This window comes from Mixophyes fleayi, chromosome 10 (genome assembly GCF_038048845.1).
Source record: "Mixophyes fleayi isolate aMixFle1 chromosome 10, aMixFle1.hap1, whole genome shotgun sequence".
Classification (NCBI taxonomy): Eukaryota; Metazoa; Chordata; class Amphibia; order Anura; family Limnodynastidae; genus Mixophyes; species Mixophyes fleayi.
This window is the reverse complement of record NC_134411.1, coordinates 32,565,292-32,584,565: the sequence shown is the minus strand read 5'-3', so window position 1 is coordinate 32,584,565 and position 19,274 is coordinate 32,565,292. Positions and strand designations below refer to the sequence as shown.

Below are 19,274 nucleotides of genomic sequence, written 5' to 3'. Positions count from 1 at the left end.
TCACAGCAAAGCAAAATCGATTACACCCATGTGTAACACCAGTGTGTGTGTGTGTGTATGTGCTAAAAAAGGAACCTAGGGTAAACTTAACCCAGTCTGCAGCCTACTGTGTTTTCACCTATTTTCTTGTAGGGAAACTGTGCCTCTTTGCCATATATATATATATATATATATATATATATATACATATATATATATATATATATATATATATATATATATATTACACATATACAGTGGGTTCTGTGATTATGATGGGTGTGCTGTCCCGGACTGGGATAGTGGGACAAAGCCCTCAAATCGGGACTCTTCCGCCTAAGTCGGTGGGTGGGAGGTATGTTATGACAATCTAGAGTCTAATTGCTTCCTATCGACATTAATTGATTAATACTTTTTATGGCAACAGTTTTTTTTTGTGCTTTGTTTTTCATAATTTTGCATTTTATTAATATGGCAACAAGTACTGAATAACGTTGCACTTTTTTTTTCTTTAATTACAACTTCTACATCTATCATTTTTAACCTCCTCCCTACATTTATAGATATTTTTCACTCTTTTTATTATGACGAATCATGTCCTAATGGAGCTAAAAGAATTATATCTAATCGGTGACTTTTAATTATATCTCTAATTATTTTCACTCATCCTGTTACTTCTACTTGGAAGGCTATAAATTAACTTAGTTTTCTTTTTATTATGCAATTTATTTATGGATTACAGCATTCTATCGAGTCCTCTTTGATGTAAAGCGAGTTTTTCAATGTATTCATGATTTCATAGTAAAGAAGCAGTATTTTAATTCAATTATGTCTCTCTGCACACACAAAGAATCGCGCGTTCAATGATCCCCTGGATTTTTGGTGTTATATCTTATATATGATCATTTCCCATTCTGGTTAGATATAATATAGCTTAATCTTTTTGGGTAAAACCCTGATATTATTGATTTGTGAGTAGGTGATGAACAATTGGATATAATTAGGAAAAATATATGTGATAATCGGTCGAATCAGTTAAACCTCTTGTATAACTGTACATGCACCTTACCACTAAAATGTGCATAGGGAGATGCAGAGGTGTATCTAGATATTTGCCAAATTGTTCGAGGGGCCCCCATAAACCACCCAAGGGTGAAAAAAAATTAATTAGGTCTTTCAAACTGTGGTTGCTACAGGTATGGTGGAACTGGTTGGCGGATCCCTTACCAGTCATAACATTCGTCAGGACATGGTACAGTCTTGGCGTTCGCTTAAGGAGAACTCATACTTGCCAACTTTTCCTCGTTGGCTTCAGGGAGATCTCGGGGGAGGTGGGCGTGCAGGGGCGGGGCTTGACAAATTGCATAATTTGGTCCTGCCCCCTAAACGATTGTCACAAGATGATGCAAAAGTTGCGTCATTAAACCCCACCCCCACGCCACATATCTGTTTGGGGGGCGAGAACCGGGAGGTTGCCCTGCTCTCCCGGGAGCCTGGGAGGTCTCCCAGAAAAGCAGGAATCTCCCGGACATTCCGGGAGACTAGGCAACTATGCATTAAAGAATAGCAGCTAATGAATCTCTAGAGACTGAAGTGTCTTTTACATTTCTGTCTCCATTACTGAAGTCATGTTGTCTTACCTGTCAGTCTTTGATTAAATCTTGGTCTCCATGAAAATGGCCACCTCCATAGACATCAATATATGGACATAGGACACAATTTCTGAACTGTGTCATCATGCCACAGATAGCGAAGCCAACCACATCTGTACTGGCTCAGCATCAGGGAGAATGCCAGACGCTTCAGGGAGTGAGGGAGATCACCCCTATTTCAGGGAGTCTCCCTGACATTCAGGGAGAGTTGGCAAGTATGGGATAACTCCATCTAAACAGTGTTATGTCCAAAAGAGGACGGGATTTTCTGTACATTAGAATATGGCTGTTATTGGCTGTTCCCGGCTGTAATCCAATAAACTGAGCTTGGAGATGTTTGATGTTCCTCCAGCTTCAGAACACTTATTTTTACGCCTTGGATTCATCAGAAGGTGAACGCAATTTAAGTAGTCCGTAAATAGTGACTTATTAATGACTTGGAGGAATGCTTTGTGTCTACTCGCTGAGGCCCTGGATGGACTATAGATAGACCAAGTTGCATTCAGGGTCTGCCTGGCTGTTAGAGAGTATAGACGAAGGATTCCCTTATAGAAATCAGTGGCTCAGTATATTGAGTTCTCCTTAAATTGTGTCCAAATTCTGGCTCACAGAGCGCAGGACAATGTCAATACACTACGTGGCCAAAAGTATGTCCTTCTAAGAAGTGTGTTTGGCCATTTCAGCCACAGTCATTGCTAACTGGTGCATAAAATCAAGCTCACAGCCAATGCCCTTTCCATAGTCTTACATTAGCAGTAGAACGGGACGTACTGAAGAGCTCAGTGACTTGGCAGTGTCATAGGACGCCATCTTTCCAACAAGTCAGTTTGTTAAATTTCTGCCCTGCTAGTTCTGCCTCGGTCAACTGTAAGTGCTGTTATTGTCACGTGGAAATCTCTAGAAGCAACAGCCACAAAGTGGTAGGTACCACACAAGCTTACAGAAAGGGACGACGGAGTTCCGTAGCGCATAAAAATCGTCCTCGGTTACAACACTCGTTGCCGCGTCTGGATTCAGCGTCCCCACAAGAGCTGTTCTTCTGGAGCAGCCTGGCCGAGCAGTCGCACACAATCCTCAGATTACCATGAGCAATGCAGAAAATTGACTGGAGTGGCATCACGGAAACCGCCAATGGAATCTGGAGTAGCCGGAAATGCATTCTCTGGAGCGATGAATCGCGCTTCACCGTCTGACGGATGGATCTGGGTTTAGTGGATGCCAGCAGAAGGCTTCCTACCTGAATGCGTACCGCCAGGAGGAGTAGTAATGGTCTGGGGCTGTTTTTCATGGATAGTCCTGGGCCCCTTAATTCCAATAAAGGGAATGTTAATACTACAGCATACAATGACATCTTAGAGAACTGTGTGCTCCCAACTTTGTGGCAATAGTTTGAGGATGACAGTGACCCCGTGCAAACAGAGAAATCCATCAGAAAATGGTTTCCCGAGTTTTATGTGGAAGAACTTGACTGTCCTGCACAAAGCCCTGGCCTCAGCCCCATCAGTCACCTTTGAGAAGAATTGGAACCCGGACTGAGCCAGACCTAATCCCCCAACATCAGTTCCCGACCTCACTAATGTTCTTGTGGCTGAATAGCTGCAAATCCCAGTCTGCCTTCATTTCTGTAAAGGAAACTATCATTAGTCTAGAGTTGGTTTATAAACTTGCAGGTTCTTATGAGACCGGCGTACAGGAGCCCTGAAACCTTACGGGGCATAAGAACAGGAAGCCGGTTAATAATAAATATGTGAACCGTATAACCTCACCCAAGAGGAAACGTTATTAATGACACATTCCTGGTTTCCTGGGGTCAGGTTCTGGCAGATACAGGGTTATGGCTGTATTCCTTATCTTATCTGCTACTGTTCAATGTCTTCTCTTCCCCAATAAGATAAATAAACCCTTCTATAAGTATCTCACAGCAGTGGGGTTCTCTATCTCCCGTTAACGTTTTTGCAGCATTGGTTTGATATGCCTTCATTCAACTTTTACATTCTTCTGTGTGTTTTTATATCATCATATTAGCTTTTATATCATCCATGCAATGTCCTATTTTCTTCCTTACTGTAACAATTTATTTTCCTATATGAACTTTGTACTTTGTAAAGTGATCTTTGTTCTATGTTTGTGTTTGGGAGTATGCCGAGTCCTCCGCATGTATTCTGAGAGACTAAGGCCTCATTTACACGGGCGGTCACCCTGTCTTGCTCCAAGCGACAGAGCTGTACTGATTTCAATAAGGATCACAAGGGCCATACACGTGGGTGCTCGGAGCAAAACAGGGCGAAGCGTACATCTATCTTGTTATATTTTGTGGCTTTGCTTTGATGTGATCAGTGATAGAGCATCCTGTTGCAAATTAGATAAATGGAATATTCACAGCAGCACAGAGTATAGGTAATGAGTGTGCTGATCTTGTGGGGAGCAGTGACATGATGTGAGGAGGGGAATGGAGGCAGCAGGAAGCCACAGACTGAGAGTTATATAGTGGAAGGAGCAGGGTCCCCCCAGCAGCACAGAGTATATCAGGAGATGAGTGATGTGTTAGTGAGGACAGGGCTGCATGTGACAGGGGCAGTGACATGATGTGAGGAGGGGAATGGAGGCAGCAGGAAGCCACAGACTGAGAGTTCACTCACTCTAATCAATTCCCCGATACATGCGTAAGTCGACTCTCCTGACGTGTGTATGCCGTGGTGCTGTCTGTTCGAAGCGTCGAGTTAACCCTTAACCCGCTGGGCCAGTATCGCCGTGGCAGTTGAGTAAATCTCTGAGGCTGTTTTTGATAAATAGCCTTGATAAGATATTTTTCTTACCGCCTGTAATGTTAAACAGGGGCAAACAAGAAGAGGGTAAAACAAATCGCCCATAATTTCTTACAGCCGCCGTTTTATTTTCTGCCACTATCGCTAAAAGCTAAAAACCACATTGCTTGAATTTCCAAGTTAAACATCCAAGGCTGTAACTCTCCGAATTGCATATTTTATCACCGACATAAAGTACGAGTCCTGAGCTTCTCTTAAATGTGATTTTATTTTAACCGAATTAAAAATTGATGCAGTGTGTTTACCAAGTTAAAGCGTGGCGCATGCATCCGTAATGTGCAGAGGACAGCCGGCGGGATTGCCGCGCGGAGCAGACATCTGTTACACAAACTGCCCACATCTAAAAAAATATTCTTTTCGTCTTTTTTTTTTTTTTTTTTTTTTTTTCTTTTTTTGATGAAAGTGTATTTTTTATTTTTTTTTAATGTCCCCATCTGATGGCAGAAGCGCTTTTATCGTCCGAGGCCTGTGAGATAGCGAATGTGCACTCTGTGATTTATAGATGTGCTCAGTGCTTTTATTTGGTGATAAAAATATAACGTTGCAAATTAAAAAGAAGACAGAAACAGCTAATGTTTTAAGAGCGTTCCAAAAGCCCTCTGGGGAATTTACTCCGAAATAATAACTGAAGCTCTGTCTCTCCGGCAGAAGCATGTGATTGTATGACTGCTTCTTTGTTACTTCCCTGGTGCTGACTGGCGGCTTACAGGGCATGGCAGGGCAGAGTCTGGGCAGCTGAACGCAGCACAGTGCACTGGCAGGGTATGGGTTAAACCGCTGTAATTAGACTTCTTCGGAGGGCATTAACGGGTCAAAATTTTTGCGCTGCTACTCAGATTTCACTTTTGATTGAATTGGCGCAAATTTGCTTGCATTCCGCCAGCGTGCATGAGTGTAGGGAGAAAAACAGACATTCACAGAGGAAGGATTTGCATAGAAGGTGTTGGGTGGAGTGAGGGCAAGATTTCAGTTTGGGGAGATTACTGAAACTAAATAAAGGGACGGAGCAGGGTGCACTTTTAGGAGTGCACAAACGTTTTCAGTCTGCGAAAGGACTTTAATTTAGCATGAGCTCTGATGTGGCGGTCTTTTAGTTTCCTACTGTATTTTTAATGAGAGCCATGTTGCAAGTACTCTAATGGAGGCTTCAAACTAGAGATGATCAGGCTCGGTTCCTCAAGAACCGAACACACCCGAACTTAGGGGATCCGTGTACCGAGCTGAGCTGTCGCGCTCCCTTGGGATCGAAAAACGAGGAAAAACGTCATGGTTACGTCGTCGGATCTCGCGAGTTTTGAATTCCTTTTTAAGATTCAACATAGCGGGGGTGGGAGGGAGGTCGGACCCCCATTTGTCTTTTCTGCCACTGCTGTGTGCCAATGTGTCCTAGATGCGCTAGGAACTGCCGTGTGTTTGTGTCATTGCTCTGTCGCTTACCATCCAGCCAGGTCGCTGCAGTATTTGTCCGAAAGGGTATAAAAATAATATTGTGATCTGTGAGGTGGTCAAAATTGACTGCGAATGACTTGAAATTAGTGGTATTGAGGTTAATAATAATGTAGGAACAAAAAAAGAGCAAAGTATGTGATTTTAGCATATTTAAAAAATCCAAAACCAATACACACGAGGGCAGTTTTGCCAAAACCAAATCGCAAAGCTAATCCAGATCCAAAAACAAAACCAAAACCACATCACGGGGGTCAGTGAGCATCTCTACTTCAAACACACAAAATTACCACATATAATTGAAATATTTCTGACGTCCCCCTGGCTCTCTGATAATTCAAGTTGTTAATGTGGCTAAACAGAAATGATGTTTGGCAGAAGACAGAAAAGTTTAATTCAATTGAAGGGGCGATTTTTAAGTGGTAGGTTGGACTACGATGTGACGCTTACACGATTGAACCGAGCGCTGTTTCACATTTCTGCGCTTCGCCGCACATCCAGGCGCCTCCTAGTTTGCAGAGACCGAGAGTGATGTGCGCTGGGTGTACTGTCTGGTTACTGGACAGTTGAAGACATTGGACAGCGGCTTAAGCTCGTTGACACGATTCTCATAGAGCTTGAGGCTTTCAGTGATATGTATCGTCACCACCAATGTACACAGTACGTCAGTGGGAGTGGCGCGATGACACCATTTGCATCATCGTGCTGTGATGGAAGGGCCGAGATGCTGTGACTGACAGCTGGGCAGAGCTGCATTGCAGAAGTGCACCGTGCGGATTGGTTGGTGCATAAACAGGGGCGGGGACAGTGATGTCACAGCAGCTTAGTTTCAACTCTTTCGCCTGTATCCCATGAGGTCACTGTCCTATAGATGTGGGAGGAGCTACAGCTGTCTGTCATGTAGCGGGGAGGTAACACGGTACTTTATAACCATACTTGCCAGCTCCCCCTGAATGTCAGGGAGACTCCCTGAAATAGGGGTGATCTCCCTCACTCCCTGAAGAGTCTGGCATTCTCCCTGATGCTGAGCCAGTACAAGATGTGGTTTGGCTTCTCCATCTGTGGCATGATGACACCGTTCAGAAATTGTGTCCTATGTCCATGTATTGATGCCTATGGAGGTGGCCATTTTCATGAAGACCAAGATTTAATCAAAGACTGACAGGGAAGACAACATGACTTCAGTAATGGAGACAGAAATGTAAAAGACACTTCAGTCTCTAGAGATTCATTAGCTGCTTTTCTGTAACGCATAATTGCCAACCCCCTAATATTTCGCCCCTGCAATAGATGGGGGGTGGGGTTTCATGATGTAAATATTGCGTCATCTTAGCTCCGCCCTCTGCTGTACTTGGCCAAAATTGTAACAATCGCTTAGGGGGCGGTGCCAAAATGATGCGATTCATCAAGCCCCGCCCCCACATGCACACCTTCACCCGGGATCTCCCTGAAGCCAACGAGGAAAAGTTGGCAAGTATGTTTATAACAGGTGCAGTATAATATTAGGCTACCACTGAACAATGTAGTTTAACAGTACTCGCCTTTAGTATATTAATAGTCCCTTAATTCCTGGATCTAATTGATTTTTTATTTCTCCGACTTAATTAAGTGGGGTTTCCACCTTCAGACAACATTAACTTGTTGGTTTGCAGCACTCACCCTTCTGTAACATGTACTGGATATATTTGTATATACAGAGCAGTACATGTTATATGTAGGTATATATTTTTGTCGCCTTTTGGATACAGCACCAAAATAAACAATGCAGAAGGATATCTATAGACCAAATAGTTGATTTAACCTGTATTTCATGTGACAGGTGACGTGTGTGATATTTTTCATCCTTCTCCCTTTAGTTTGAAGAATTTTATCGAAACAAAACGAGCCGGTGGAAGTTTTATATTTTATCTCAGGCACTTTTTTTTTTTTAAATGACCCTTTGACCCCAATTGCGTTATAACGACGCCGGTCCCCAGCAGGCGAGGGGTTAAGCCGTTTCAGAAGTACAAACCCTATAATATATTCAGACGTTGAGACTGAAGAGATGGCCCCGGGTAAGCAGTTGAGTGGGCTGTCAGATTTAATAAGCATACGATATCTCTTGTGAACTGTACTGCAGTTCTGTCTTTTAAAATATTAAACATATATTCATGTATCCTGCAGACTCTGAGGGGACATGCATGCTGACAGAAGTCTGATATAATGTCCTTTATATTCCTCAGATTTGCATTTATCTGACTGCTGAGCAGAACCGCACACGTTCAGTCGTCTCCCTAATATTTCAAAGTATCGCAGCAAAATGCCTGTCAGGCAGCTAATGTCTAGTATGGTATCTTCGTATCAGCTGACTGGAAGCCATTTTGTTTGTTCGTTGCCTGTACCTAAATCGGTTCATTACTTGCGTGGTATTAGTCTCAAAATCGTATTAATGAAAGGATTTGTTTATTCCGTTGCTCCAACCGAAATATTATACTATTTTCAGGTGACTGGGCCTTGGCAGTGATTACCGCCATGGAAAGCTCCGGGGCCCTGAGGCGTTTTTTTGGCTTGAGTAAGATGATAAAATCGAGCAGTGTTTTTGTGAATGGGACTAGAACAAAGGGCGTTTTGTTGGAAGAGAAGTGGAGCGTTGGGTTTATATCTGAGCAGGGTGGAAAGGACTATATAACTGTATAATGGACACAAACTACTTGCAGGATAAAAAAAAAAATGAAACAAAAATCCTCCATTTTCAGACGTGTTAATGATTGAATTATCAGTGCGCAGTCATTGAAGTGATGAGATGGTTAGTGGCCAGGATTAAAGGCTTTGAAGTTTTCTCCGCTTGACAAATTAAATGTTGGCTCACGCCGAAAGATAACCATTACTATTTTTATTTTATTTTTTTTAATAAATTTTAATACAATTTCCACTTGGAAGTGAATTAACGTGATGATTTGACACCTTTTTCTGATTGCTCCGTCCTCAATATATTTTCATATAAAATTGGACAAAATTAGGAAAATTAGGTCATAAAGGAATAGCTGCGCAGTTAAGCTAAACATACCTACATAATGTTCAATATAAAGTTAATTATTTTAGTGCTGAATACAATGTGAAACACATTTACCATTTACGTTTTGTTTCAAAAACCCTGTGACGGGTGAGACGCCCGGTTTTCCAGACATGGCCGTAAACACGCGGTGACATCACTGAATGGGCAGCCGTTTCCTGTAAGAAGATGGCCGCTTTTTTGAAGTAAAAAATGGAGCTCGCCTTGCACTAAGGGGATTAGTGGCGTTAGACGTTCGTCCACGCAGCTTTCAGTCTCAATTTATTGCTACCAATAACATTCCCTCAAAATATACATTTCTTGCCCTTTTCATCCAGCTCGTTTTTTTCATTGGCCTTGAAACCACCGGACATTTCACTGCAAGATCCTGACTCCTTTGTAGGCCTTAAGTGTGGGGACTTGAGGAGTGGGTGACTTGCTATGTCTAGTGGACCCCAAGTCTTGTCTGTCCATTGTCTCGGCCATAATAAACGCCTTTGGCCTCTTCTGTTTACGTTAACTGGGAAACATCCACCATGTTTGTCCACCCGAGGGGCTGCTATGTGCACCCATTTCTTCTCGGGGCTCTGTGGTGCCTCTAAACAGGAGCGGAAACCACAGGTACGGAGATTGTGGCTTTTGATTGGTCAATACGCGTGCTCTCTTCTGGCACTGCCATTTTCAAGGGAATAATGTAATTGTTCTGCTTCTTAGGTAGTCTATATCAAAATTACATTTTAACCACCATTTTTACCTTAGAAATTACACTTAAGATCTCTTCTCATAATGTTTGTGACTATTTCTGAGAACTTAATGTTTGGAAAAAAAAAGCACACTTGAATAATTTTTAATCCAGTAATAATCCTGTCACAACATGTCATTAATGGTGACGCTGAGCTGCATTGAACCTGGTCCCGTCAGAGTAGCATATCTCCCAACATTTATCCAGGCAAAATTGCGACAAGCCCCATTCATGATCTGGGCGAACCACGTCCTCAATCCACATAAATCGCCTCCCAATCACTTTCCCACTAACCACGCCCGCTTTCTAACAAAATCCCACCCATTTCCCTGTAAACCCCACCCCTTTTCAAGATCCACAATTTGGGACTGTATACGGAGGTATACAATAGCAGGGACACTCTATTCAGCCTGGCTGCCAAAATTATTTAGTTGAATAATACCTGAAAAGCAGCCATTCAGAGCTGCGTGCAGTAGCTGTCAGTCAGCCTATAATATCTAGTAAAATACCTTTTTAAATAGAGTAACATACTGTGCACGGTCTATACCTTTCAGCAGCAAAGTGATTTGTGCTTTTATAAGAGCGATTTATCTTCGTTTTCAATAAATTAGGTTACGTGAGCAGATGCACCCAGCTTGCTTTGTAACCACAGAGTAAAACCTTCATATAAAACGTAGGTGATGTCCAAATAATTGTATCAAGACGCAGATAAGTGAGTTGTGTGGCGCATTGTGCAGAAGCCGTTTAAATGCGACCATATTACTGTACGTTTATAGCTCACAAGCCGTTTTTGAAGTTGACAGTTATTAGCTTAATGCCACTTTCAGACATGCTGAGAAAATATTATGTTTAGTTAATGTATGCAATTGTCATATTGCATTTACAAAAATACAGAGAAATAGTAATCCTGTGATAATAACCACTAACAACTAATATTGCTCCTTGTGAGGCCATACACCTATATTTTATTACAGTGGTGAATTACAATCAGGGCGTTTCGGGGTGTACCTGGGGCCTGTGGAGGTAGAGAGGACCCAGTTATTTCTCTGAAAACTCAGTGTTGCAAGTATTACCTTGATATAATATAGAATGTTGAGTGAACTTTGTCAATGCGGAACCCTGTGCAATATCCATTGACATCATTACCCCTCTGTCATTCATCAAACATTAACCCCTCACCCGCCATCATTAACTCCTTTTCATCATCTTCATCATTTTACAATTACCTTATATCATTATCATCCTACATTAACCTTCTATCATCATTGTCATCCTGCATTAACCTATCATCATTATCATCCTGCATTACCCTTCTATCATCATCATTATCGTCCTGCATTACCCTTCTATCATCACTATCGTCCTACGTTAACCTTGTTTCGTTTCATCACTATCGTCCTACGTTAACCTTGTTTCGTTTCATCACTATCGTCCTACGTTAACCTTGTTTCATCACTATTGTCTTACGTTAACCTTGTTTCATCACAATCATCCTACGTTAACCTTGTTTCATCACAATCGTCCTACGTTAACCTTGTTTCATCACAATCGTCCTACGTTAACCTTGTTTCATCACAATCGTCCTACGTTAACCTTGTTTCATCACAATCGTCCTACGTTAACCTTGTTTCATCACAATCGTCCTACGTTAACCTTGTTTCATCATCATTGTCATCCTCATTCTACATTAACCTATTTATACTCATAATATCGCCCCCATCACCATCGTAGGCCCCTCCGTTTCCCTCTGACTACTTACCTGCCACCACAGAACCAGAGAGGAACCGGAATACTCTTCTCCCCTAAATCATACAATTTTTCCCTTTCTTTTGGATATGGGTTATTTTGGGGGTATCCTGATTCAAGTCAGAGACGTGCTTGTGTCTGTTATTATTATTATTATTATTATTAAATTTTATTTATAAGGCGTCACAAGGCGTCCGCAGCGCCATACAGAGACAAACAAATTACAATACAATGGGAGACAGCACAGTACAGTAAGCACAGCAACTCAGTAAGCTCAATGCACAGCTAGAGAGGGCAGGGAAGGGGGAGGGAGGATCCGCAAATGACGGGGCCCAAGGAGGAGGGCGCGGAAGACAGGGAGACCCCCAGGGGGGAGGAGGGAGCGAGAATGGACATTGAGTGGAGCCTCGAGGAGGAGGGCTAAGTAGCTGGAGAGCAGAGTTAGAAGTGGTGGAAACAGGAGGAGAGATGGCCCTGCTCAGAGGAGCGTACAATCTAAGGGAGCATAGTAGCTCTGTTATAGTAGCAGAAACAACAGAGACCAGACACTGGTCATCCCATCGTTGCATTTCTAAAGAACGACTGATGGATTAGTCGAAATAATTCTTATTCTCTTTATTTCCACTGAGTGTATCTGAGTCTTGCTGTTTTCGAGCAACTATTTCCTTTCTTGCACCTTGACCTGATAACTAGAGATTTGCATTCATTTTCTAGAAAAATAAGAGCTATAATTTGGTTGGTTGATATAGGATACAACACATTGAGGCCTTTTGTACGTTTAATACCCTAATGTTTATAATTGCTTCAGATTATTCTCACCAAAGCTCCGTAATTATGAGCCTGGCATCTGATTTTGCAAATAGTTCTCGCGTCACTTAGTCAGGCTGCAAGGTCAGCTCCCGACAACGTAAAATTCTTATTTTGCTGTAGGTTTGCCAGTCATCAGACAATTAGTACGTACAGTCCTCTTTATAATACCAGCTTAAAGCAGAGGACAAATGAGTGTTATTGCGGGGATGGCATTATAAAGTGGCATTTAAGCAGAGGACGTACCTGACAGTAATTCAGGGGTGGTATGAAGGGGTAGCACTATAAATAGATCTGGGGTCACCTAAGCACACTGCTCTGTCTTTTACTTGTCTCTACAATTAACGTTAAATGAATATGCAGCAAGAAAAAGCGACAGTAAAATGAAACCATCTCAATCTGCTGCAAGCTGACTCTCATACAATAGCAAGTAATTTATTTCGTACATCTTTTGCCTAAATCCATTATTGGGAGAAAGCATGTAACATCTAAACGTTCTGGAGGATGTGATATCTGTAGTTTAACTTTCCATATTTCGGAGATCGGACTGTGTGATATCTCTTTGTCAGGCGCTGCTGTTTGGTCTGAGTTTTAACTAACATTTTAGAAATGTAATGATGCTAATTATTTTACCTAAATGGTTAACTGTTCCTCCGCGTCCAAATAATTCACCAGAGTGCATGGAAAGGAAATACTGACCAGCAGAAATGGAGCCGCACTGTACACAAATGTTTGCAGGTCTGCAAAACGTCTGATTCTATGTCGTCTAGGTGACCCCGGCACTTAGACACAAAACGGGAGTAATTTACTCTTAAAATAAAAATAGCACAAAACCGAGCGTGAGCAGGTCTGCATGAGCCACGTTTGAGTGAAAGGATATTCTGCAAGCAGAGAAATGAATTGTAAAAAGTATCACCCGTCAGTTTATTCAGTCCATCTCCACTGCAACCTGAAATGTCCTTGATGAACAAGTCTGGTCTGTTATGTGGGCGATCAGCCGAACAGGCAGTTCTAACAGAATAATACGTGTAGTAGTAGCGCACCTGTCACCATCGGTTCTATCGCACATCAAAATCTACTCCTACATCATTCAAACTGTCCCTTCCAGAAGCGCTGTAGCAGCAGAAGTCACTATATAAGTCGTACACTGTGCAATGTGCTGTCTGAATCTATGGACAAGATTCTGGGATCTAGATGTGAATAACAGCCCTCAGTGGCTCTAAAAAGTGTGTCCTGGCTACCAAAGCATCACCTCGAGTGATCCCTCCATCCTCTCCGCACTAGAAGCCGGCTCGCCAGAACTGGTAGCCGGCGATTGGATTTTCTAGGGATGGTGTTATTAAATGCTGTGCTTCTACGGTGGCTAGAGCTGTGTCGCTTATCCTCTGGGAGTGGCGGAGGGCCCAGGCACCCCACTTGCGCGGGGCCCAGGCGCCCCACTTGCGCGGGTCCAGGCGTCCCACTTGTAGGGCAGGAGGGCCCAGGCGTCCCACTTGTGGGGCAGGAGGGCCCAGGCGTCCCACTTGGGGGGCAGGAGGGCCCAGGCGTCCCACTTGGGGGGCAGGAGGGCCCAGGCGTCCCACTTGGGGGGCAGGAGGGCCCAGGAGTCCCACTTGGGGGGCAGGAGGGCCCAGGCGTCCCACTTGGGGGGCAGGAGGGCCCAGGCGTCCCACGTGTGCCTCGCGGGGCCCAGGCGTCCCACTTGGGTGGCGGGAGGGTACAGTATCATAAGATGTAAACATGTTTAAGGTATAGATTTGGGTCCGTTAAGAAAAGTAATGTCAGTGTTTTCATGTTGTGCAGAGATGACCAGGGGTTACATTGACTTCCCCAGTGGATAGCATGTAAGAAATGGAACTAGAACCAGCATCCTGTGATCAGACTCCAGCTGCACATTGTATGAGTCTGTAGGTGACAATGTGCCACTAAGCCGCTGATTGGGGGGACGTGTGTGCCGTTCTCCAGACCCGCAGAAGGTTGCAGCCGAGCGGCGCACTCCCAGGTTTACATAATATGACCTACTTTTAAGAAACTGTCTCTCTTTATGTTTATCTGTTTGCTTTCATGGAAGGCTTTTTCACTAGGCACAGTAGGCATTAGCCTAGGGGCACTTAGCAGTTGGGGAGCGTTGGAGCAATAGCTGTCACTACATTTGTACATGTATGTGATGTGAATTTCTTTCCTAATTGGCAGAACTGAATTCAGCATTTCTAGATAGATTAGTGCAGGAATTGACAATAATAACTGTCCTCTACAGATTGATTCTTGAATGCGCGTGGGGTCTAATCTTGGATGTAGTGAGCGTAAGATAGCAGGAGAATAATATAACATAATCATATAATAAAGCAATGCTCTGAGCTGCAGTTGTAGAGCATTGTGGGATTTGTACCTTTTATAACATTGTGCGGCTAATATGAAGTAGTCAGCTCACCTGGCAGCAGATCTGGTGCACAGGACTTAAATGGTATTATACAACTTATTTCTGTGATGCACCAGTGTTATCTTCCTATACAACAAATCCGTGGCCCCATCTTGCACAGTGGAGTGCACACATTGGTCCCCTATTCCCCTAAGGTTGGGAGGTATGTGTCTACCTTGTAGCCACCAAGTTGTTAAAAAAGGATGATAAAAGTTGCGGAGAGCCACTTGCCTGCTGTTCGGTTGTTTTTTCTAAATGGGCAGCAGCGTCAATGAAATTGAGCCATAAGTATTGGAAATTAATATTATAGTTTTCAACAGACGTTATAATATATGAAGCTTAATGGCACCCCCTGCTGGTGGGAATAATATATTATCCAGCCTCAGAAATTCTGATTGCCACACATTTTATTTAGGCAGCCAAGCATGGCTCGCTTGTGTTCCAGTTATGTTCTCTTGTAAGTGTCTGCAAAAGTAACAGATTGTTTTTTGCAAAAGTGCCTGTTCATTTAATTTCACCAAGATGCCATGCAACGGATTCTTTATTTTAAAATCTCCTATTGTGTTTCTACACCCAGTAAATGTGGGGAGTGTTTATTGATTTATTTGAAATTGATCTATATGAAATGCTTAATGTTACGGAGCTGAATAATATACATATTATACCTGGAGTAGTTATAATGAACACATTAAGCCCACCATGCTCTCTGGCGCCCTCTAGCGATTTGACGTGTTATGAGGGAGGGGCTTCTTTTAGCAGAGTAGGCTCAGAGTGACTGACAGCCTGGCAGCTTTGCTTTGTAAGAATGCTGATTGGTTGATTGATCCACAAGGCTGATGATGCCGTTTCAGTAGTTGACTTTGAAAGTCTTTGTGAGCACTGTTTCTGTGGGACTTGGAGAACACACATAACATATTACTCTCATTCTTTAAGCTGCCACAAACTCCTCTGCTTTCCCTGCAGGTTCTAAGGTTACTAAAAGTGACAGGAAGATTCATTAGCAATGTATAATAATAAGGTTTGGAGACCTTTTTAGAAGCCGTGTGGTGGTATGAGGATGAAGATACTCTGGGATAATGTCACGTCCTAAATGTTTAAGATGCAGGAGACACTATCTAAGATACAAAGATACCAGTAAGACTGGCAGTAAGCAGCCTGCGGCTCTCTAGCTGTTGTTGAACTACAAGGCACAGCATGGCTTGCCAACCATTTGCAAGGTGGCACTGTTGGCATGGTAGTAGGCTTTTGTAAACCCGAAGTAGACCGTATATACTACAATATCGATTTATATCCAATTGACAACATATATATTTTATTTCCTAAATGAAGATTTTTGATTATGTAGTTCTGGTCTATCATAACGCCAAGCTCTATACCTAAACCTTGCACAACATTTAACGCTAAGACAGACCTAGGCAGCGTGTGGTGGTTCAGCTCTTGTGGAACTACAAGTGCCATAATGCCCTGGTAGTCTCGGGCTACTTTCCTTTGCTTACACGTCAAACTCTAATCCCCGCCAGCTCTATAATTTGCAGCGGTTATCACGGCCGTTTCATTTTATTTAAGTACAAAATTCCATTTATTATTGTTATGTTGAGCCTTACTTTAAAGTCTAATGTAACACTTCTGAATCTGTTTATTATGAATTCCGGCTTATGTGACCTTTTTCCTGTGTGTTTGTTGATTTAACAGATTATTTCAGTACTACGTCTGCAGCTACGTTTTATGTTTGTTGTACAAGGTTTCCTGTCCTATTATTTAACATATGAATAATTTACCTGCATTGGGATTAGTGTGTGCGTGTCTGTGTGTGTGCCCGTGTCTGTGTGTGTGCCCGTGTCTGTGTGCGTGTCTGTGTGTGTGTGCATGTGTCTGTGTGCGTGTGTACACCTCACTAACTAACCCTACTAATGAGCCAGGGGTTATAATGGTTTCATTATATCAGAAGATACGGACGCTATTGGACTCTTTTTATGGACTTGTGAGCTTTGTCAAATTATTGTGTTACCATTCCCCATTAATATACATTATAGGAGAGTTGGGCATGTTTATTATTAGATGATTGACTTATAGATTGGTTGAGCGCTGCAGAGTTTGTGTAATTCTTTATTGTTATAATGGTTTGTGGTTGTTACAACAGCATTTTCTTGTTGGTTGACAACGTGAATCGTTACAGCCATTGTGCGTTGTTAGAAAATGAGGATTGGACGGATAAGCTGGAATAATTGTGCATTTACACCACAGGATTTGTCTGTCAACATCTATCCGTCCATATACGTACATTTTGTGATCTTGCGATTTCTCTAGTCTCCCCGTTACTGTCCAGCCTCTCACGTATATTGTTTTATACGACAGCTTTTCTTACTGTATTTCTTACAACTAGTGACTGTATGAAAGGAAAAAGTGCTATTTAAATTAACATTAACAATGTTCATGACAGTTGCTTGGTCCGAAAATAGTTGTTATTATTAGAGGTGCTCTACCTAATATATTTTTAAACTTGATTTGTCTATAAATATTTAAGGATGCACGTAACAAAAAATAATTGTTAGCTACTTTCTAGAATTGCACAGAGCTTACCTTTTGGTACAGTTCCATTGTTTCCTTTCAATTCCCCATAATGGGGTCTATTTATTACAGTGCAATCAGCCGTTAAAACAGCGGTTTTCCCCGTAAACTGGCCAACGTGTAATATGGGAAGGGTTTATGGCAGGAGAAATCAAATGTTTCTTAACGCAGTTCGCATAGATCAATATGGGGACTGCGAAGTTCTGCACTTGCAGAACCATTCAGCCATTTTGTGGGCTGGAGCCATGTTTATCAGAATGCACCAGGAAGGAGTGACATCACCGAGGAACAAAATGGTGCCTAATACCACTTTCAGATTAAAAACCCGGGTCTTACCGTTCACGCTGGCGGTTACTTAGGTCGGACCTGAGAATAATTCCCGGGACATCTGACCCAGGTAGATGCCCCTGGACCCATTCACACTGAGCCTGGACCCAGGTCGTCGGCCCTCGCCCCGGCAAAAACCCAGGTCTTTTAGGCAGTGTGATTGTGGTATAACTGATGTCACCGGTTCATGGCGGATTGATGGCTGTCCTGTTACACTGGCTCAGCCCACATGAAGTGCCTCAGTGATAACACTAGTTATTATAGACTTGTTATGCTGTATTCTCTCCGCCCTACAAAATGGGCGCCACATCATGTGACTGTAACACAGCAACAGAGCCACGGATTCTCCTACTGCCAGTCTAATGTTGGTCTTGATAAGAAATGCTTCATACGATTGCCCTGAAAAATATTTTTCTTGGACCTTTTTTTTAATGGTTATTATTGTATATTAATGTGAGAGAAAAATATCTGTATTTTACTCGTCATGCCCACATTTACCTCTTAGATTCCTCTCATCGTCTCCTCCATTGTCTTACAGAGGGTCAACTCTTACCAGGGAACAACGTCACCACAGAATGTAATATCCCCGGGAGCTTCATGTGCAGCAACGGGCGATGTATCCCGGGCGGCTGGCAGTGTGATGGGTTACCCGACTGCTTTGATGAGAGTGATGAAAAAGAATGTCGTAAGTCCTACTTTATTTTTATTTTATTTTTTTACCCCTACATCATTCCGTCACCGCTGGTAATAGATTGCATTGCTTGAAGTGCCTAGAAGTTTTTTCCTGCAAGAGAGCAGCTGAAAAGTGCGAACTACGTCCCGTTATATTATAGTTGTAGGGACGAGATTGGGTTTCTGGAACCTCCGAATAGCCAGAGAATTCAAGTCCTTTTAGGGGAAGGGAAAGTCTGATCCCCTGCAGGAAATAAAATAATGCTAAGAGCAGAAAAACATATGACGTTAATGATTTAGTCGTACCTCCCACCGGCCACCATTCAGAATCCCGAAAGCGGGACAAAATAAGCCCCACCCCCTGTGGCGCCAAAACTCCGCCCACAAATGGATATATTTGTGCAAAACTCTTCCCACTTTCCTGTTCCACTTTCCCTTTTGTGGGATATCTCGACAAAATCTGGACAGTTGGGAGATATGATTTAGCCTTATCTTTTATGTCTGAACGTCAGCGAGCAAATTGTATGGCGATCTTGCCTCCCATGAGCCTTTGCAGCAGCAATGTACTGCTAAAGGGCATCTTAATTTCTCAAGTTGCCTTGATCTTCTGTAAATATACTTAAAGAGCAAGAAAGAGGGAGAACAAAGATCTCAACACTACCGTCTCTGTTTTGAATCTGACCCACCCTCAAAGCGTTTTCTCCATCCCCTGTCTGGTTATTTAAAAATCCTGTCAGGCAAAATGTTTTTTTTTTGCATTTTTAAGTGCAAAATCAGCTGTCTAATCCACCCTCATCCAGCAATGCCCTGATCCGCCCAGCTCTTCTCCTTTGGAAAGAATAAACGTTTGCAGCCTCTGTCTTCTCGAAATCCATGCGCTCACGTGTAAAATCGCGTGCGTTTGCCCACATATAGGTTCAAGACGCCACAAAAGTGCATTTTCACTGATGCGCGCTCGTAAATGAACCATTAATAGCCACTCATTGGAGCATCACCTCCTGCCGCAGTGGGCGGGGCCAGACGCCAACACTTACTGCGGTGCCTGTAAATAGGAAGTCCG

The 19,274-nt window shown here is 42.8% G+C and overlaps 1 protein-coding gene across 2 annotated transcripts in view; it reads left to right on the top strand.

Annotated features, from left to right (window-relative positions):
- Window positions 1-19,274, top strand: part of LDLRAD3 (low density lipoprotein receptor class A domain containing 3) — a 92,599-nt gene that overhangs the window by 10,025 nt on the left and 63,300 nt on the right. The window contains exon 2 of one of the 2 annotated variants that reach the window (XM_075188346.1): window positions 18,081-18,227. In XM_075188346.1, coding sequence (XP_075044447.1) covers window positions 18,081-18,227 — 147 coding nt within the window. Of the gene's footprint in view, window positions 1-18,080; window positions 18,228-19,274 lie in introns of those variants that run through there. The other variant, XM_075188347.1, reaches the window with a different exon arrangement.